We start from the raw sequence: 22,646 nt of genomic DNA on the forward strand, positions 1-22,646 counted from the left end.
GTCGTTATGGGCTATTGTGTCTAGATTGATGTCTAGAAAACTATTTAATCAATTTTAGAATAAGGCTAACTTAACAAAGGCTGGAAAAAGTCAAGGGGTCTGAATACATTCAGAATACACTGTATAGAGGTCACTCTCACTCAAACCATAACGAAGAACAAAAATAAGGAGGCAGATGCTAAAATGTACTTCATTTAATTCTCAGAAAGAAGAAGAAAATGCTACAAAGTGGTAAACCGAAAAAAGAGCCTATAGACCAATGTTTTGCCTTCATCAGTGCTGTACACATGTTTATATTTAACTAGGTAAGTCAGTTAAGAACAAATTGTTATTCACAATGACGGCCTACCCTGGCCAACGCTGGGCCAATTGTGTGCCGCCCTATGGGACTCCCCCAATCACGGCCGGATGTGATGCAGCCTGGATTCAAACCAGGTACTGCAGTGATGCCTCTTGTACTGAGATGCCTTAGACCGCTGCACCACTCAGGAGTGGAGAAACGTATATACGTTACTGGTGAAAGGGGGTCATCACGGCATATATTACACACAGGATGACAGAAGAAGAAAATCTAAAAATGGACAAGTGTCACATAATAATTGAAAATAAGACACAAGTGGTCTGGGCTAGATGGCGATATCATAAGCAATAAGTACTATTCTCAAATCCAATGCAAAAAGGCGATCAGGGGAACTGCTGGTGCATCTATCCACCTTTCATCCCCCTCTCTCTCTCTTCTTCCCTCTGTCTCCTGTTGTTCCTCCCTCTCTTCTTCCCCCTCTCTTCCTTCTGTTCCTCTCTTTCCCAACCTCTTTCTCCTCCCGCCTCTATTCTCTCTCCTTCTCTCTCTCTAGGGTGAGTAGGCCCAATGGTTCGTATTAGGATGTCTATAGGTTAAATTGCTCCTAGATCTGTGGCTGATGGATGCCGTAAAAGATGATGTATCTCTCTAGCAGTGCTGCCATCTACAGGAGAGACTGAGTTACTGCAGCACAACCAGTCAGAGAGTACAACACCACCAACAACTGTAGTCATTTGATTGATATATTTATTTAACAGGGACAATGCACATCAATTAACATTTCTGTAAATATGCCAGATTTAGACAACTGGCTATCTGTAGTCCCTGGTGCAGATATTATTTTTCACTTGCGGCATGTGTATATAACAATATCATCTGCATATTATATACCAACACCGTGAGACATGAAGCATGTCCTTTACATATAAGCTAAAGTGTAAAGGCCCTAAAACGGATCCTCGTGGGACCCCATTGTGCAGTTGCCAGACAATTAGACTTTCTGGCTGATTCTATCACTGTATTCTGTCAGATAAACTAATCCATCCATTTTAAAGCGTTGGGGGAGAAATTTAACTTTGCTAGATTAGAGAGTAGTATTCTGTGATTTACAGTACCAAATGCTTTTAGCAAATATATAAAATACAGCTCCTACCACTTGCCCTTTGTCAATTTTTTTTAATATATCTTTATGTGCTTTAAAGAACAATTTATCAAAAGCATAGACATCTTTGGCTTTAGAGGTTTTAGAGTTTTTTTTATATAACACATACAGTATTTTAATTGTTTGACAGCCGCCGTTTAAATATAAGGTAACATTTTATTTGTTTAGGTCACAGACATGCTTTGGTGTGAATAATCATTATATAGTCAGCTGAATCCTATATACTCCCTGATTACATATGACATATAAAGACATGATTGATTGAAAGATTGAGGGGAGAAAGATGCACCGAGTACAACCCAGGGGATAACATATTCTAATGATTCCCCTTGTTTTCAACGTGGTTCCTGGTGAGCTGTATGGCAACAGTCCCACTGAGGGGTACATTATACAGAGATGTAAAAGAACCACAGGTATAGGACTACTGAACTCTGGACAGAAAAGGTAGAAAAGAGATGAACACTCTTACTGTAGAGTGGAGTAGAGTGTACTGTGGGGGTGGAAGGTTGGGGTGTTGTGGCTTTGAAAGGTTTGTATTTTTCACACTTGTCCCCGGTCAGGTAAGGGTCACAGGTGAGGGTGTACAGGAAATGAAAGCCCTCCCTGCTGTTGTTACACCAGCGTTCGTGTGTCCCCTGCTCGATGTCGACGGTACAGTCCCTCAGGTTGTCATCTTTATCCACAAGATCGTCATCCCAGACCGCCACCTTTAGACTCAGGTCTTTGGCAAAGGGACCCATGTCAAAGGTAGCATTCCAGACAGGATTATTGGATGGAATCACATTGGTCTGATGGGTCTTGGAACCGTAGGTGACCACAGCGTACCTGTAGCAGGTGGAGAAACAGGAAGTTGGAAAGATTCAAATACTATGACATGCCACAAGAGGAGGATCAAACTCATTCCATGGAGGACCTAGTCTATACTGGTTTTAGTTTTTTCCTTTCAATGACGACTTAAGACAACCAGGTGAGGGGATTTCCTTACTAATTAGTGACCTTAATTCATCAATCAAATACAAGGGAGGAGCAAAAACCCACAGACACTCAGCTCTTAGTGGAATGACTTTGATACATGTTGGTGTAAAAGGTTGAAAGAACTTTTATCACGATAGTCATTCTGTCTTCTTATTTTTCTCTCTTGTCTCTCTTCCCTCCGTGGAATGCGTTTGACACGCGTTATAATCTGTAGCCCACTTATTCCACTACTTCCACATTTATGTTTTAACCCTAAACTGGCACACTTGATTAAATTAGTCAACTAATCATTAAGCTTTTGACTAATTGAATCAGCTGTGCCAGTAGAAGGGGGGGGGGGGGGGGGTGCATCACAAATGGGATTTCCTTACTAATTAGTGACCTTAATTCATCAATCAAATACAAGGGAGGAGCGAAAACCCGTCGACACTCGGCCCTCCGTGGAATGAGTGAAGAGGGTCTTCTCCAGTTGGCACATATTGCTTGTGATCCCAAATGGATCCCTATTCCCTATATAGTGTACACTCTTAGAAAAAAAGGTGCTATCTAGAACCTAAAAGGGTTCTTCGACTGTCTCCATAGGAGAACCCTTTGAAGAACCCTTTTTGGTTCCGGGTAGAAATCTTTTGAGTTCAAAATAGAAGCCTTTACACAGAGGATTCTACATGGAACCAAAAAGGGTTCTCCTATGGGGTCATCCGAATTAACCTTGTGGAACCCTTTTTTTCTAAGAGTGTAGTGCACTCTATAGAGAATAAAAGACTTGTAACGGAAAGTGATCACGCTTGTTTGAGCATCTGTCAAGGCTGTGGGTAACTGGTGAAAGGATTCAGGCGCAGGAGAGCTGAGATGCGTGGACAAGGTATTTAATACAAGAAAAAACACCAGTATAAACACAACACTATGGTGCTGGAAAAATAAACGGGCGTAATAACAAAACCCGGTAACAATATACCAGCAGTCAGTCAGATACAGCCTTACAATAAAACAAACACGCACACAAACATGGGGGAAACCAGAGGGTTAAATAATGAACATGTAATGGGGGAATTGAAACCAGGTGTGTAAAAAACAAAGACAAAACAAATGGAAAATGAAAAGTGGATCGGTGATGGCTAGAAGGCCGGTGACGTCGACCGCCGAACGCAGCTCGAACAAGGAGAGGGACCGACTCCGGCGGAAGTCATGACAGCATCAAGATTAGTATACAGTAGTTTGCTATTTATCTTACATTTTCACAGTGGTTACAATCAAACCTATGAGCGAAAGACATTGAAAATACATATTTTTGGTTCAAAATACATATTTTGGGTTGTGCTATTGTGAAGGGGTTCCAGATAGCTAACTGCACGTTCTGCTCTGTGCTCCAGCCAACAGCACTTCAGTTGAAAGAAGTTAGCTGCACCCAACCTTTCAAAAGCCAGATCTGCCCCGAAAACACTATTGAGAAAGCAAAACAACAGAGTTTTCAAACCCAGATGTTCAACAGGCTAATACTGCTGTGAACGCCTCACAAAGCAAACCAGGGTTTGGGGTTTAGCAAGTTAACAGGAAAACCTGGATGTGAGACAATGTCTTAAAGATGTGCTTTCAATCTTTCATATAATTTCAGCCATTAGTTTTGAAAGTGGCGCTCACGAGCCAAAAGTGGTCTTCGTTTTTTCTGTACTGCGTCATAAAATGATGTAATACGTCAAATGGTGTACTAGGTCATCAAAGTGTGTACTACGTCATGAAATTTTGTACTACATCATGGAATTGTGTACTACGTCATGAAATTGTGTACTATGTCATCAAATTGTGTACTACGTCATCAAATTCTGTACTACATCATCCATTTTGTATGATATGTTACAAATCCAATTGTTCTATATTTTACACATTTGTTCCGCTTAAGATCCTGGAGTGCATCTTTATGTAGCTGAAACTGTCATTACTACAACCTAGTGAAAGTGACAAACGAACGTGACCGTTAGACCTAATGACGTATTTCTGCGCAAGAGCTATGGTAACTAACGTCGCCATGACATTCCCTGCAAGCATGATCAGGGATGCAGGTTTATTATTGGGATGAGTCATGTCCTTGAGGCCCGTACTGAGTGATTTCCGCTAGCAAAGTCAAAATTGGCTATATTGTAAAATTTCATAAAAACAAAAATAGGCTTTTTGCTCTTAATTTAAGGTTAGGGTTAGGCGTTAGGTTTAGCGGTGTGGTTAAGGTTAGGGTTAGGCATTAGGTTTAGCAGTGTGGTTAAGGTTAGGTTTAAAATCAGATTTGATGACTTTATGGCGGTGGCAGCTAGTGACCAGTCTGCAGAGCTGTCTCCAGAACAAGATGAATGAACAAAAATGATAACCTGCATCAGGGATTTCTATTGAAAAAGCAGTTATGGCCTTCATTATTTAAATTATCTTTGGTAAAACTGAAATAAACCTTTTGCTCGATAGATGGGTAGAAAACGGTTTACTTGTGTTTAGCCCCCACTACACCTCTGCAGAGGACTGAAATTGTGCAGTAACATCACATACCCTTCAGTGTCTCCCGCTATCCATTGGTAGTCTCCATAAAGTCCCCAGGCTCTGACCACCGTCACCACCAGTCTTCCCTGTGAGACCTTCCTGAGGCAGCAGTTTGAGTCCAGGTTAGAGTAACGATCCCCACAGGCCAGTTCCCCGGTGCTCTTCGGGAGGGCATTCTCCTTCAGGTAATCCTGGACAGTCTCCTTTGTATTTTGAACAAAATGTTAACATATTAATTGACATATAACATATAACCTAAGATCCCGATTTTAGGTTGTATTTATGCATCCTGTGACAACAATCTCCAATAAACAAACCCACCTGAGGTAATAGAATTATATGACAAACAATGTTCATCAGGTTACGTCAAACTTCTGGGTTTTATTCTCCAAAGTTCAAACTCTTCGGAATCTCTGGCCGATAACAATAGAAATTAATAGAATAAAATAGCCTTGAAGTGCCTCATGTATAAGTACATATTTAAACCTACTAGCCCATGTTAGCTAGTGTCGTGTCTTTAGAATCATCAAATGTGAAGACTGTTATTTTATCAAATCAATTCTCTATGTGTAATTATTATTACGTGATTAAACTAATCATGTGATCTTAATTAACTAGGAAGTCGGGGCACCACGGAAAATGTTCAGATTACAAAGTTATAATTTTCTGAATATTATTCTTCAGATATTTTAATATCTGATCAATTAGTCTTCTATTAACCTGTCTGGGCTAGGGGGCAGTATTTTCACGGCCGGATGAAAAACGTATCCAATTTAAACAGGTTACAACTCTGGCCCAGAAACGAGAATATGCATATTATTAGTATGTATGATTTGGATAGAAAACACTCTGAAGTTTCTAAAACTGTTTGAATGGTGTCTGTGAGTATGACAGAACTCATATGGCAGGCAAAAACCTGAGAAAATTCCAAGCAGGAAGTGGAAAGTCTGAGAATTGTAGTTCTTCTTTTGATTCTCTATCGAAGCTACAGTGTCTGTGGGGGATGTTGCACTTCCTAAGGCTTCCATTGGCCTAAGGCTTCCAAGCCTTCAGAAAGTGGTTTGAGCATTTTCCTGTCACTGGGCAGATAATAGGAGCTCAGTTACTGAGTGGTCTGCCTGGCAACAAAGGGATTGGATATGCTCGGTCCCACGAGCGCGCCCCTCCTTCTTTTTCTTCTTGAATGAATATGCTATTGTCCGGTTGGAATATTATCGCAATTTTACGTTAAAAATACCATAAAGATTGATTTTAAACAGCGTTTGACATGCTTCTAAGTACGGTAATGGAACATTTTGACTTTTCGTCTCTCGTTCCGCGCTCACGCGTTATGCCTTTGGATAAGTGATCTGTACACACAAACAAAACGGAGGCATTTGTACATAAATATGGATTTTTTCGAACAAAAACAACATTTCTTGTGGAAGTAGCAGTCCTGGGAGTGCATTCTGACGAAGATCAGCAAAGGTAAGAGAATATTTCTAATACTAATTCTGAGTTTAGGTTGCCCCGAACTTGGCGGGTGTCTGAATAGCTCACCGTGGTAGCTGAGCTATGTACTCAGAATATTGAAAAATGTGCTTTCTCCATAAAGCTATTTTAAAATCTGACACAGCAGTTGCATCCAGGGGTAGTCTATCTATAATTCTTAAAATAATTGTTATATATTTTGTCAACGTTTATAATGAGTATTTCTGTTAATTGATGTGCACATTCAAAGGTTTTGGTGGAAATACATTTTCTGAACATCACGCGCCAATGTAAAATGCTGTTTTTGGATATAAATATGAACTTTATCGAACAAAACATACATGTATTGTGTAACATAATGTCCTAGGAGTGTCATCTGATGAAGATCATCAAAGATTAGTGCTTCATTTAGCTGTGTTTTGGGTTTTATTGACACATGTCCTTGCTTGGAAAATGGCTGTGTAATTATTTTTGTCTATGTACTCTCCTAACATAATCTAATGTTATGCTTTCGCTGTAAAGCCTTTTTGAAATAGGACAATGTGGTTACATCAAGGAGAAGTGTATCTTTAAAATGGTGTAAAATAGTTGTATGTTTGAGAAAGTTGAATTATGACATTTTGTTGTTTTTGAATTTGCCGCCCTGATATTTCACTGGCTGTGTCCCGCAGGTGGGACGCTAGCATCCCACGTAGCCCATTGTCACGTTTGTCGTCGTTGAAGGAGGACCAAAACGCAGCAGGTATGTGTATGCTCATCTTGCTGTTTATTTACTTTCAAAATGAACGTACAAAAATAACAAACACGAACGATCAACAAAAACAGTCTGGTAAGGCGAAACACAGAACAATCACCCACAAATAACAAACACAAACACACCCTCATATATGGGACTCTCAATCAAAGGCAGATAGACAACACCTGCCTTCAACTGAGAGTCCCAACCCCAATTAACCAAACATAGAAACAGACATACTAGACAAATCATAGAATACCTGAAAACCAAACAGTGCCCAAAAACCCCGGAATACTTAAACCAAATGCCCCTTCAACAAAACACACCACCCCGAACCACATAAAACGAATACCCTCTGCCACGTCCTGACCAAACTACAATACCAATTAACCTTATACTGGTCAGGACGTGACACCCATAGAAGTTAAACACCTCCCCCTGCAAATGGATCCTGGAATTCCAGGGCACCCCCAGGTGGTATGGGTAGGCAACAACACATCTGCCACACTGATCCTCAACACTGGGGCCCCTCAGCGCTGGGTGCTTAGTCCCCTCCGGTACTCCCTGTTCACCCACGACTGCAACACCATCATTAAGTTTGCTGATGAAACAACAGTCACATGATCACCGACAACGATGAGCCTATAGGGAGGAGGTCAGAGACCTGGCAGTGTGGTGCCAGGACAATAACCTCTCCCTCATTGTGAGCAAAACAAAAGAGCTGATCATGGACTAAAGGAAAAGGAGGCCCCCATGAGCATCGATAGGGCTGTAGTGGAGCATGTCGGGAGTTTCAAGTTCCTTGGTGTCCACTTCACCAACAAACTATCATGGTCCAAACACAACAAGACAGTCGTGAAGAGGGCATGACAACATCTTTTCCCCCTCAGGAGACTGAAAATATTTGGCATGATCCTCAAAAAGTTATATAGCTGCAACATCGAGAGCATCCTGACCGGTTGACTCACCGCCTCGTATGACAACTGCTTGGCATTTGACCGTAAGGCACTTCATCGGCTAATTCGTACAGCCCAGTGCGTCACGGGGCCAAGCTTCCTGCCATCCAGGACCTATATATTAGGCGGTGACAGAGGAAGGCCCAAAAATGTTTCAAAGACTACAGTAACCTAAGTCTAGGTCCAAAAGGCTCCTTAATAACATCTTCTAGACTGCTGAACAATTAATCAAATGGCCACCCAGACAATTTACAATTTCCACCCCCCTTTGTTTTTACACTGCTGCTACTTGCTGCTTATTATCAATGCAGTCACTTTACCCCTACCTACAGAACATGAACAAATTACCTCAACTAACCTGTAATCCCCGCACATTGACTCAGTACCGGTACCCCTGTACATAGCCTCCTTATTGTTATGTCATTTTCTTGTGTTACTTTTTGATAGATTTTCTTAACTTTCATTTATTTAGAAATATAAACTATAAATATTGTAAATATATACACTGCTCAAAAAAATAAAGGGAACACTTAAAGAACACAATGTAACTCCAAGTCAATCACACTTCTGTGAAAATCAAACTGTCCACTTAGGAAGCAACACTGATTGACAATAAATTTCACATGCTGTTGTGCAAATGGAATAGACAACAGGTGGAAATTATAGGCAATTAGCAAGACACCCCCAATAAAGGAGTGGTTCTGCAGGTGGGGACCACAGACCACTTCTTAGTTCCTATGCTTCCTGGCTGATGTTTGGTCACTTTTGAATGCTGGCGGTGCTTTCACTCTAGTGGTAGCATGAGACGGAGTCTACAACCCACACAAGTGGCTCAGGTAGTGCAGCTCATCCAGGATGGCACATCAATGCGAGCTGTGGCAAGAAGGTTTGCTGTGTCTGTCAGCGTAGTGTCCAGAGCATGGAGGCGCTACCAGGAGACAGGCCAGTACATCAGGAGACGTGGAGGAGGCCGTAGGAGGGCAACAACCCAGCAGCAGGACCGCTACCTCCGCCTTTGTGCAAGGAGGAGCAGGAGAAGCACTGCCAGAGCCCTGCAAAATGACCTCCAGCATGCCACAAATGTGCATGTGTCTGCTCAAACGGTCAGAAACAGACTCCATGAGGGTGGTATGAGGGCCCGACGTCCACAGGTGGGGGTTGTGCTTACAGCCCAACACCGTGCAGGACGTTTGGCATTTGCCAGAGAACACCAACATTGGCAAATTTGCCACTGGCGCCCTGTGCTCTTCACAGATGAAAGCAGGTTCACACTGAGCACGTGACAGACGTGACAGAGTCTGGAGACGCCGTGGAGAACGTTCTGCTGCCTGCAACATCCTCCAGCATGACCGGTTTGGCGGTGGGTCAGTCATGGTGTGGGGTGGCATTTCTTTGGGGGGCCGCACAGCCCTCCATGTGCTCGCCAGAGGTAGCCTGACTGCCATTAGGTACCGAGATGAGATCCTCAGACCCCTTGTGAGACCATATGCTGGTGCGGTTGGCCCTGGGTTCCTCCTAATGCAAGACATTGCTAGACCTCATGTGGCTGGGGTGTGTCAGCAGTTCCTGCAAGAGGAAGGCATTGATGCTATGGACTGGCCCGCCCATTCCCTAGACCTGAATCCAATTGAGCACATCTGGGACATCATGTCTCGCTCCATCCACCAACGCCACGTTGCACCACAGACTGTCCAGGACTTGGCGGATGCTTTAGTCCAGGTCTGGGAGGAGATCCCTCAGGAGACCATCCACCACCTCATCAGGAGCATGCCCTGGCTTTGTAGGGAGGTCATACAGGCACGTGGAGGCCACACACACTACTGAGACTCATTTTGACTTGTTTTAAGGACATTACATCAAAGTTGGATCAGCCTGTAGTGTGGTTTTCCACTTTAATTTTGAGTGTGACTCCAAATCCAGACCTCCATGGGTTAATAAATTGGATTTCCATTGATTATTTTTGTGTGATTTTGTTGTCAGCACATTCAACTATGTAAAGAAATAGTATTTAATAAGATTATTTCTTTCATTCAGATCTAGGATGTGTTGTTTAAGTGTTCCCTTTATTTTTTTGAGCAGTATATTTATTGAACTGCTTTGTTGGTTAAGGACTTGAAACTAAGCTTTTCACCTGTTCTATTTGGCACATGTGACAAATAAAATTTTATTTGAGTATCTTACCTAGTTATTTTCTCTTGTAGCTTGGGCAACTACAGTTGAAGTCGGAAGTTTACATACACTTAGGTTGGAGTCATTAAAACTTGTTTTTCAACCACTCCACAAATTTCTTGTTAACAAACTATAGTTTTGGAAAGTCGGTTAGGACATCTACTTTGAGCATGACACAAGTCATTTTTCCAACAATTGTTTACAAACAGATTATTTCACTTATAATTTACTGTATTACAATTCCAGTGGGTGAGAAGTTTACATATACAAAGATGACTGTGCCTTTAAACAGCTTGGAAAATTCCAGAAAATTATGTCATGGCTTTAGAAGCTTCTGATATGTTAATTGACATCATGACCTCAGAAAAAAATGTAGACCTCCACAAGTCTGGTTCATCCTTGGGAGCAATTTCCAAATGCCTGAAGGTACCACGTTCATCTGCACAAACAATAGTACGCAAGTATAAACACCATGGGGCCACGCAGCCGTCATACCTCTAAGGAAGGAGAAGCATTCGGTCTCCTAGAGATGAACAAACTTTGGTGTGAAAAGTGAAAATCAATCCCAGAACAACAGCAATGGACCTTGTGAAGATGCTGGAGGAAACAGGTACAAAGAATCTATATACACAGTAAAACGAGTTCAATATCGACATAACCTGAATGTACGCTCAGCAAGGAAGAAGCCAATGCTCCAAAACTGCCATAAAAAAAGCCAGACTACGGTTTGCAACTGCACATGGGGACAAATATCGTACTTTTTGGAGAAATGTCCTCTGGTCTGATGAAACAAAAATAGAACTGTTTGGCCATAATGACCATTGTTATTTTTGGAGGAAAAAGGGGGAGGCTTGCAAGCCGAAGAACACCATGTCTGGGAGAAAAAGTGTGTAAACGGCCATACCGGATACCAGAAGCCCGGAGGGTGGCGGTCCAACGGGAAGTGACGACAATGCTAGAGATGAGGGTACTGGAGGAGTCCCACAGTTAGTGGTCTAGCCCTATAGTGCTGGTACCGAAACTGGACGGAACCGTCCGCTTCTGCAATGACTTCCAGGGCCTGAACGAGGTCAGTACCCCATGCCACTAGTGGATGAACTGATCGACCGCTTGGGTATGGCGAGATACGTCAGCACGTTGGACCTGATGAAGGGGTACTGGCAGGTGCCGCTGGCAGCGGCCTTGCAGGAGAAGACGGCCTTCTACACCCCGGGTGGGGGCTATACCACTACCGGGTTCTTCCTTTCGGGCTCCACGGGGCACGAGCGACCATTCAGCGACTCCTGGACCGCATCCTGCGGCCGCAAAGTGAGTACACGGCTGCATATTTGGATGATATAACTGTGCACAGTGACAATTGGGAGTCACATCTTTGTAGCTTACAGGCAGTGGTGGATGCGCTAAGGGATGCTGGTCTGACCGCGAACCCCCACAAGTGCATGCTGGGCTACACCGAGGTGGACTACCTGGGCTATCAGACCGGGAGGGGAAATGTGAAGCCCCAAGAAAAAAGAAAATCACTGCCATTAGGAAATGGCCGGTCCCCCGGACCAAGAGGCAGGTGTAGTCATTCCTGGGGTTAGCAGGCTACTACAGTCGATTTGTACCTAACTAAGGCACGACTACCCCAGATGGTGCGATGGACGGATGACACAGAGGTGGTGTTCCAGGCCCTGAAGGATGCCCTATGTTTGCACCCGGTACTCGTCACCCCAGACTTCTCAATAAACCTCCTTGGCCAGACAGACACGTCTGACACAGGGGTAGGGGCCGTTTTGTCCCAAAAGCAGGAAGGCGAGGAGCACCCAATCAGGAGGTAAAAGAGGGGAGGTACGTGATGCAACGTTGGCTCCCTCTGCTGGGAGTACACAAGCTGGGCACCCCAACACGGATAGCGGAGGTAATTAGGGGCAAGAGCCAACCAGCCGTGGAGGCCACATAAAAGGAGCACTGTGGCACACCACGAGAGAGAACCGGGAGAGACCGACACAGAGTCAAAGCTGAGAAGAAGGACCGAGCCAAACCTACGTAATTTTCTTTATGTTTATTTTATGGCCTAGTAAAGTTGTGTTTGTGGACAAAAACCTCCCTGTCTCTGCGTTAATCTCTGCACGCTTAACCCAACACCCCGCGGTTTACCACACAGCCTATAGGGAGGAGGTCAGTGACCTGGCATTGTGGTACCAGCACAACAACCTCTCTCTCAAGGTCAGCAAGACAAAAGTGCTGGTACCGAGTCAATGTGCAGGGTAACAGGTTGATCAAGGTAATTTGTTCATGTAGGTATGGGTAAAGTGACTATGCCTAGATAATAGACAGCGGGTAGCAGCAGTGTAAAAATAAATGGGGGGGTCAATGTAAATATTCCATGGGGGGCAGGTCAATGTAAATATTCCATGGGGGGCAGGTCAATGTAAATAGTCCATGGGGGGCAGGTCAATGTAAATAGTCCATGGGGGGGATCAATGTAAATAGTCCATGGGGGGGGGGGGGGGGGGGGGGGTGTCAATGTAAATAGTCCATGGGGGGGGTCAATGTAAATAGGCTATTTAAATAATTAACACACATACACTGTGTTTATTATCTGTTGTCAATCATGTTGCCTAGTTACCCCTACCTATATGTACATATCTACTTCAATTACCTCATACCCCTGCACATTGACTCTGTACTGGCACCCCCTGTATATAGCCATGTTATCGTTACTCATTGTGTATTTATGCCTCAAGTCCCAGGGGGCCCCATTACAGGTATCACTTGAACACACATAAGACATGGTAAGATGTGTAGAATGGCAGGAAATCTGCTTTAAAACTGCAAAATGTTCTCTCCGCCAACAACAGGGGTGTGAGCAGTTTGGGGTTGCATGGCTGGGGGTTTGTTACTACAGCGAAAAATGACAATATCCAGCCAGACCTTTGCCACCTAGAAAAATGTGTGTGACCGGACCTTATTATTTCACCCACCTGGTGTTCCAGGTCTAAATCAGTCCCTGATTAGAGGGCAAGAAAGAAAAAAAGCTGTGGAACTGGCTTCAAGGTCCAGTAATGAATTTGAGGGAAATATATCAACAACCAAAGGCTACCTTCACTCCCTGCTGGATAGCCGTGTTGGGTATGAGCAGGTGCAGAGGCGTTAGAGAATAGTAGATTACGTCCGGGAAGTTCTTCAAGGTTCTCATCCAACTATGGAACCCCACTGACTCGTTACGGTTGAGTGACAGCTCCCCAGGCCAACCAGAGCCTCCCACCACCTTGGTGTGGTGGCTGAGGAAGCTAGAGCTGTAGGAGGTCTTCGAGTCACGGTTGTCCAGAACTTTGGAGCACCTTTCATCGCTAGAGGAAACTGATATCCCAATGTTTACCTGAAAGCCCCTGGACAAGCAGGATTCCACCTGAGAGAAGGGGAGAGATGGAATACAGAGCTGTATATTCAGAGAGTTGTCTTTAAGGTTTCTTCCATAAAAGACTGTGATGCATTGCTACGTGGGCAATATTAATCAATGGAATTTTCTGAATGTAACCGAACGTCTAGAAATAGATTTAAAAAATGGTTGTGCTGTAGGTTTTCGCTCTAATCTAGTACACCTGATTCTAATAATTAGCTGGTTGATGAGCTGAATCAGGTTAGTTACAACTGGGGTTGGAGCGAAAACCTACAGGAGGATAGTTCTCCAGGAAACAGGGTTGGAGAGCAATAGACTAGATAGATGTAAACCTACAGGAGGGTAGCTCTCCAGCAACAGTGTTCAAGAGCCCTGATCTAACAGTGTACGGCTCTGGTGGTACGTAATGGTTACAGATTGCTGTTTGAATTCCTGTAGCTTCCTTTAATGGAAAATGTCCTCTATTACAGCAGGCATTGAGACTAAGTAAGTCACCTGGTTTGTAGAGAGGCCACTGTGTGAAGCCTGACAGGTGTGTATTGCTGTGGTCATCGTCAGCCTGCCTCCCAGGTCAACCTGGCGGATGTAGTGAGTCCCATAGGTGTCTATGAGCCGGCGGTACTGGACCTTGGAAGTCTCAGAGAATGAGCCCAGACGATCAATGTCCTTACGGAACTCATTGCTGAGAGTAGGAGTGTTTGGCGTGCGATAACTGGAACACAGGAATTAGCATATCAGGTGTGAATTAAAATACGACACAGAGACGATCTTGAGCTACAATTGGTTAACCCTTTCTCAGCCTATAGCATTCAGAAGCAATGGTCCTTTAAACATTTTGGTGGGTGTCGCGGTAACAGCAGGTCACATAAAAAAAATCCACTTAAACTTGAATGTGTTACAAATCGGAACTCAAAAGATCAGATTCCATGTTTTTTTTGTTGTTGTTGCAGTTCACACATTGGGGAAAAGGTCAGATATGTATCAGATATGCCAATACATTGGAACTGAGGTGACTGTGTGTGTCACAGTTGTCGTCGGTGATGGAGGACCAAAACGCAGCAGGTACGTGAATGCTCATCTTGATTTTTAATTACTCTCAAAATGAACATACAAAATAACAAAACCGAAAAACGAACAACTAACAAACAGTCTGCAAAGCATAGGCTCAACACAGAACAATCACCCACAAATCACACACACAAACACACCCTAATATATGGGACTCTCAATCAAAGGCAGATAGACAACACCTGCCTTCAACTGAGAGTCCCAACCCCAATTAACCAAACATAGAAACACACACACTAGACTAACCATAGAATACAAACACATAGACCATCAACCAAAAACCCAGAAATACTAAATCAAACACCCTTTACACAAACACACCACCCCGAACCACATAAAACAAATACCCTCTGCCACGTCCTGACCAAACTACAAAAACAATTAACCTTATACTGGCCAGGACGTGACAGTACCCCCCCCCCCTTAAAGGTGCTACCCCAGAAGCACCTTAACAAAAAATAACCCCAAGCAACACCAAAAAAAATTCCCCTTTTCTAAAGGGAGGGAAGGGAGGGTGGCTGCCGTCAACGACGGCACTGTGCTACACCCCCCCTCCCCAACCCACCTATTTCTGGAGGTGGCTCCGGCTCAGGCCGTTCCAGGCTGTCGGGACAGTCTGGCAACTCGGGACAGTCTGGGCAGTCTGGCAACTCGGGGCAGTCTGGGCAGTCTGGCCACTCGGGGCAGTTCAGGGCAGTCTGGCCACTCGGGGCAGTTCAGGGCAGGTCTGGCCACTCGGGGCAGTTCAGGGCAGTCTGGCCACTCGGGGCAGTTCAGGGCAGTCTGGCCACTCGGGGCAGTTCAGGGCAGTCTGGCCACTCGGGGCAGTTCAGGGCAGTCTGGCCACTCGGGGCAGTTCAGGGCAGTCTGGCCACTCGGGGCAGTTCAGGGCAGTCTGGCCACTCGGGGCAGTTCAGGGCAGTCTGGCCACTCGGGGCAGTTCAGGGCAGTCTGGCCACTCCGGGCAGTTCAGCGCAGTCTGGCCACTACCGCAGTTCAGCGCAGTCTGGCCACTCCGGCAGTTCAGCGCAGTCTGGCCACTCCGGCAGTTCAGCGCAGTCTGGCCACTCCGGCAGTTCAGCGCAGTCTGGCCACTCCGGCAGTTCAGCGCAGTCTGGCCACTCCGGCAGTTCAGCGCAGTCTGGCCACTCCGGCAGTTCAGCGCAGTCTGGCCACTCCGGCAGTTCAGCGCAGTCTGGCCACTCCGGCAGTTCAGCGCAGTCTGGTCACTACCGCAGTTCAGCGCAGTCTGGTCACTACCGCAGTTCAGCGCAATCTGGCCACTCCGGCAGTTCAGCGCAGTCTGGCCACTCCGGCAGTTCAGCACAGTCTGGCCTCTCTTGCGACTGTTGACTGGCGGGCAGCTCTGACGACTGTTGACTGGCGGGCAGCTCTGACGACGACTGTTGACTGGCGGGCAGCTCTGACGACGACTGTTGACTGGCGGGCAGCTCTGACGACGACTGTTGACTGGCGGGCAGCTCTGACGACGACTGTTGACTGGCGGGCAGCTCTGACGACGACTGTTGACTGGCGGGCAGCTCTGACGACGACTGTTGACTGGCGGGCAGCTCTGACGACGACTGTTGACTGGCGGGCAGCTCTGACGACGACTGTTGACTGGCGGGCAGCTCTGACGACGACTGTTGACTGGCGGGCAGCTCTGGTGACGACTGTTGACTGGCGGGCAGCTCTGGTGACGACTGTTGACTGGCGGGCAGCTCTGGTGACGACTGTTGACTGGCGGGCAGCTCTGGTGACTGTTGACTGGCGTGGCTGGGTTGACGCACTTGTAGCCTGGTGCGTGGTGCTGGTACTGGGCTTACCAGATTATGTACACGCACCTCCAGGCTAGTGCGGGGAGCGGGAACAGGACGAGTCGGACTGGGTTGACGCACTTCCGGGTCCGCACGAGAGACAGGAGCTGGAAACCCAGGGCTATGGAGGCGCACAGTCGGTCTCGATCTTACCTCCTGCACAACCCGTCTTGGCTGGATGGAACTAGTAGCCCTGTACGAGCGGGGTGCTCGTACAGGGCAGACTGGGCTGTGCAGGGGCCTGATGGTAGCCGTGCGTAGAGCGGGAGTTGGGTAGCCTGGTCCTCGGAGGCGTACCGGCGACCAGATGCGCTGCGCAGGCATCCTCCTACCAGGCTGGATGCCCGCTCTAGCACGGCACCTGCAAGGGGCTGGAATAACGCGCACTGTGCGTGCGTATGGGTGAGATAGTGCGCTCCTCAGCGAAACATAGCGCTCTCCACCCCATACGCTCCTCCATATAACCACGGGTAGCTGGCTTCCGGCTCTTCTTACGCCTAGCCAAACTACCCGTGTGCCCCCTCCCCAAAAATGTTCTTGGGGGTGCCTCTCGTGCTTCTCCTTCAGCGTGTCCATGGCCTCGTACCACCACCTCTCTGCCTTGGCTGCCTCAATTTCCCATTGCGGGCGGCGATAATCCCCAGCCTGATGCCAGGGTCCGGCCCCGTCCAGAACTTCCTCCCAAGTCCACTTCTCCCGCCAGTCCAACTCGAACTCCGTCTGCTCCTTCCTCTGCTGCTTGGTCCTTTGGTGGTGGGTGATTCTGTCACAGTTGTCGTCGGTGATGGAGGACCAAAACGCAGCAGGTACGTGAATGCTCATCTTGATTTTTAATTACTCTCAAAATGAACATACAAAATAACAAAAACGAAAAACGAACAACTAACAAACAGTCTGCAAAGCATAGGCTCAACACAGAACAATCACCCACAAATCACACACACAAACACACCCTAATATATGGGACTCTCAATCAAAGGCAGATAGACAACACCTGCCTTCAACTGAGAGTCCCAACCCCAATTAACCAAACATAGAAACACACACACTAGACTAACCATAGAATACAAACACATAGACCATCAACCAAAAACCCAGAAATACTAAATCAAACACCCTTTACACAAACACACCACCCCGAACCACATAAAACAAATACCCTCTGCCACGTCCTGACCAAACTACAAAAACAATTAACCTTATACTGGCCAGGACGTGACAGTGTGAACAAAGCCTTTATGAAATGAAGACCCTTATGGAAAATTCACATGATTTCACATGGGAAAATTCCACATTTTGCGCAACGTTTTTTTTCAGATATAATTTCACATGTGAAATCATGTGAAACTGTGTTTTTGGAACACTTTAGATGTGGATTTTTACACGTGATCACATAACCTTTCACATGTGGATTCACATTTTCACGAGTTGCCCTGTCAGTCACTATGAAACACACACAGATCTTTTAACATAGTGTTTTCAACTTACATACAGTGCTGATTTCCAGTATTCTGTGTTATATATGAAACTCATACATGTGTATGACCTTTTTAAGTGCCAGTGTTGATGTTATGGTTAAAGTTTGACAGCATTCTGGGCCGGGGACACACTGACAATGTATCTGTGACACTGTGGCTGCGTTTACACAGGCACACCAATTCTGATCCAATTTTTGAAAATCTGATCTGATTAGTCAAAATACCAAAAAAGATTGTTGGTTTAAAAGTAGAGAATGTCATCCCTGCCCAGTCCTGCATAATTATTTTATTATCAGTTACAGAAAGATGAGATTCTTGCAGAAGTGTATGGTTTTCAATAGATATATTCTTAATTTTTAAACAAGGTGATAAATGCAATTCACAGACAATCGGATTTAAAGCTTTAAATCAGAAATACTTTAGTTTCTCCAGCAAGCCAACCCTGGAATGAGCTCCCTACAACACAACAGTCCAAAGACTTCCTTCTGCGTGGAATGGAAAGAAGTATTTGGATGAGCTCTCAGAGTTTAAATGGAGCCACTTGCTGTCCTTTTTGATACTTTCTAGCTGTGTTATCACTGCACTTAGACCTGTATGGGCTAAGAGAGATTCAAGCCTGGTGTTAAGCATCTATTAAAACATGCACCACTTAGCCCAGGGCTAGCTGGTCCTGTTCCATAGGAGGGTCAGCACTGCCTTTTCAGAGCAAGCCAATCACTTCCTCCAACCTAAAACAATTGTTCCAGAACATTCTGGAAAATTACGTTATATTCTCAGCACAGTAAAAAATTCTCCGTTTTTTTTCCAGGGAAGAAAGGATGTTTTTTGGGATGTTCTCAGAACATTTTGTCATGGTACCCTGGAGGTTTTGTCTAGTTCCCGGTTTGTTCCAAGGATGTCCCCGAAGACGTTTTTATGACGTTCTTGGGATGCAGTTGGATGGTCCCCTGGAGGTTTTTGTCTAGCTAAAATGTTGTCATTTTTACATTTTGCATTCCCATGTTGTAAAAAAAATCACATGAGATCATGTTGTTTTCACATTTTCTTTCATTTTTTTGTGTCACATGTTATCACATAAGATCACATGTGAAATGTTGTATCTGTAAGGGAAGAGCAATAAAAGTTTAACAAATCATCATTATTATTATTATTACCTGTAGTGACGGCAGCGGAGATTCTGTGAGAAGAAAGAGTGGCGGTCCTCTTTGGTCTTAGTTGTGGCAAAGATGGCTACATCAGACTGGGACCCTCCCATCTCTATGCTAGCACCCACATCCTTCTCCACACTCACACTCACCGGTCCCACAGGTACGCTTACAGACACCTTCGCCTCATTACTCAAACCCCCCTTCCATTTTGTAGTGATCTCGTTGGTAGTGGACTGTGCCAGGTTACTGGAGGAGAGGAGAGCAGAGGAGAGGAGAGATGTTTACTGTCAAAAAAGAAAACTTCCATCAAGTAAACAGACAGAAACTATCCTACTCACCTGACAGAGACATGAGAGTGGCTGGAGATATCCTCAGTACAGTGGCTGTAGGGCCTCCAGTCTACAACAGACAGGGGTATTTTCTGCAGCTCGTTCCCCTGTAGGGGGTTACTACACAGTGTACAGGTTTTACTGGGGGACAGGTAGGTCTTTAGGTCGATCAGGTAGGCCCCTTTACGTTTCAGGGTCACCACATCGAAACCTTCCCCTGCCAGGTTGTGACCGGGGACGAAGGGGGCGGAGTCACACTGGGATTGGCTGGCAGTACGACAGGTGAGGGCGGAGTCCAGTTGAAAAAGGAGAAGGAGGAGAGGAAGGGAGAAGAGGGGATGGGCTGGAACGGACATTACTGAACTAAAGGGAGGGTGGCAAGGCAGAAGAGAGAGAGAAAAAGGAGGAGAGCGATTATGAGAGGAGTGGGGAAGAAAATGGTAGAGACAGAAGGGATGAGAGAAAGTGAGAGGTGTGGGGGAGAGAGAAGGAGAGAGAGACTGTTTAAACTCCATGATGTGAAGGTCTTTGTTACTTGAAATGAAAGCGCTATATACAGTGCATTCGGAAAGTAATCAGACCCCTTGACTTTTTCCACATTTTGTTACGTTACAGCCTGATTCCAAAATTGGTTAAATAAAAAATGCTCGTCAATACCCTGTAATGATAAAACAGCCCTTGCTCCTACATCTCTGGCATCGGTGTACAAAGCAAATGGACGACGGAAATCCGGAGCAGCTAGCACTGGTGCAGAGACAAAAAGGGTTCCAGCATTTTGTAACCCGAAAGGGAGATGAAAGATGTCCCAGAGGACAAGGCAGAAGGTAGGAAAAGTCATCAGGAGTGACAAATGCAGGCAATTATTTGGCACGCTCGGAGAGACCTGCAAATATCCCTTCTGCATATTGAACTTGCTAGCGTACTTAGCAGCACCAACACAGTCAACACAATCATCGACCCTGGGCAAAGGGTACGAGTCCAACTTAGTAATGGTATTGAGTTTCCCAAAATTGAAACAAAGCCAGAGACCCATCCTCCTTAGGTGCTAATATAACGCTAAGGTGCTGCAACAGATTTGTTTTCGTGTTCAAGGTACTAATATGCAGGGTGAACTCCACGGAATGTTGCCATGTTGTACAATTCTGTGCTCAAGCATGAACTCATCCTCACTGCAGAGTTTCTCTCTCTTTTCAGGATTCACTCAATAAGCATGTTGTTTGGTTTGGGCAGAGTCCCCAACGTCAATGTTTGAGTTGGCACATCTGAGAATGAACCCTGATATTCTAAAAGCAGTGCAACAATGTTGCCTTTTTCCTCTGCAGGTAGGTGTGCCAAAAATACATCAAGGTTTTCCAGAATCTCTGAGTTGCTCAGCTGTCCAACAGGTACAGGGTCTATTGGGCTTTCCTTATGCTCTGAATGAGTACTGCGCTTTTCTCGTGTTCTCAAGGAAGACTATAGTCAATGCTGACGGTAGTGGCCACAGGCAGAAGATCACTACCGGTTTCCACCGACTTCTCCGCAGATAGTGAGGGAGATACAAGATTTTTGCAATTCGTTCCAGTCATTGGCAGCAGAGAACTGGAAGGAAAGGCGGCCAAGGAGGTGTTGGCTTTACTCTGTTCAGAAATCAGCTCCTTCCTAGACATTGAAGTATCAACTGTTAGGACCCTCACTTCATTCAGTGGTCCTACAAACTCACTCACCTTTGGTGTTTTGAAAGGAGAGGTCAACTCAGGGGGTTGACTGAAACAGGATCACACATAAACGTCTCAGACAGATCGAACATAGTGGGATCGCTGACATCCTCCTCAACACTAGACTTTCTCCCTGCAAATTTCTTAGACATAGCACGTGTAACGGCACACGCTGGGAACACTCTAGGTTACATTTCTGATAACCAACCAGTTTCCTCTACTCAGGATTCCATACAAATGACAGGATTTGTAACGACCTTCCCTCCAGCCAAATAATTTCCCAAAATGAATGACACCCCCTTCACTGGTAGGCTAGGGGGTGTGGATAACTACTGGGTGCTTCATTTGAGAAGGTCGTTTTAGGTAGCAACCCCTTCATGAAGACAATTCTTGAACTGCTCGAGAAGTATGAGTGTCTTTAAATCCTCAAGGTCCTTAATACCTCTCCACTAAAAAAATACATGGTTGTTCCCTTATGAATTCAACATGGCTTTGCGATTGTCTTTTGTCATTTATGAAACTGTTGTCTGTATGCTTCTGGGACAAACTCGTAAGCCTGAAGGATATCAGCTTTACAGCTTTACTGTCATAATCTGAACTCTGGTCAAGAGATAAAGCGGTGTACATTTTCTGAGCTTTTCCCACAAGAACACTTTGGAGGAGCTGTGACCAAATATCTCGTGACCATTTTAGGGATGTGGCAATTCACTCAAACAGAGTAAAATATACGCCCACCTCCTTTTCGTTGAAAGGCGGTACAAGTCTGCTGTTCCGACCAATATCAAACTCTGTTTACATTTTACATTTACATTTAAGTCATTTAGCAGACGCTCTTATCCAGAGCGACTTACAAATTGGTGCATTCACCTTATGATATCCAGTGGAACAACCACTTTACAATAGTGCATCTAAATCTTTTAAGGGGGGGGGGGGGGGGTTAGAAGGATTACTTTATCCTATCCTAGGTATTCCTTAAAGAGGTGGGGTTTCAGGTGTCTCCGGAAGGTGGTGATTGACTCCGCTGTCCTGGCTTCGTGAGGGAGCTTGTTCCACAATTTGGGTGCCAGAGCAGCGAACAGTTTTGACTGGGCTGAGCGGGAACTGTGCTTCCTCAGAGGTAGGGAGGCGAGCAGGCCAGAGGTGGAGGAATGCAGTGCCCTTGTTTGGGTGTAGGGCCTGATCAGAGCCTGAAGGTACGGAGGTGCCGTTCCCCTCACAGCTCCATAGGCAAGCACCATGGTCTTGTAGCGGATGCGAGCTTCAACTGGAAGCCAGTGGAGAGAGCGGAGGAGCGGGGTGACGTGAGAGAACTTGGGAAGGTTGAACACCAGACGGGCTGCGGCGTTCTGGATGAGTTGTAGGGGTTTAATGGCACAGGCAGGGAGCCCAGCCAACAGCGAGTTGCAGTAATTCAGACGGGAGATGACAAGTGCCT

At 45.5% G+C, this 22,646-nt stretch overlaps 1 protein-coding gene across 1 annotated transcript in view; it reads right to left on the reverse strand.

Moving 5' to 3' along the window:
* Positions 1–315: 315 nt before the first annotated feature.
* The window catches only part of LOC106594759 (perforin-1), a 47,718-nt gene continuing 25,387 nt past the window's right edge, over positions 316–22,646 (reverse strand). The window contains exons 2-7 of the mRNA XM_045690666.2: positions 19,524–19,877; positions 19,192–19,431; positions 14,170–14,386; positions 13,375–13,683; positions 4,968–5,161; positions 316–2,288 (exon numbers count right to left, since the gene is read on the reverse strand). Coding sequence (XP_045546622.1) covers positions 1,850–2,288; positions 4,968–5,161; positions 13,375–13,683; positions 14,170–14,386; positions 19,192–19,431; positions 19,524–19,870 — 1,746 coding nt within the window. The 5' untranslated portion in view covers positions 19,871–19,877 and the 3' untranslated portion in view covers positions 316–1,849. The remainder of the gene's footprint in view (positions 2,289–4,967; positions 5,162–13,374; positions 13,684–14,169; positions 14,387–19,191; positions 19,432–19,523; positions 19,878–22,646) is intronic.

This window comes from Salmo salar, chromosome 12 (assembly GCF_965601325.2).
Source record: "Salmo salar chromosome 12, fSalSal1, whole genome shotgun sequence".
NCBI classification, from domain to species: Eukaryota; Metazoa; Chordata; class Actinopteri; order Salmoniformes; family Salmonidae; genus Salmo; species Salmo salar.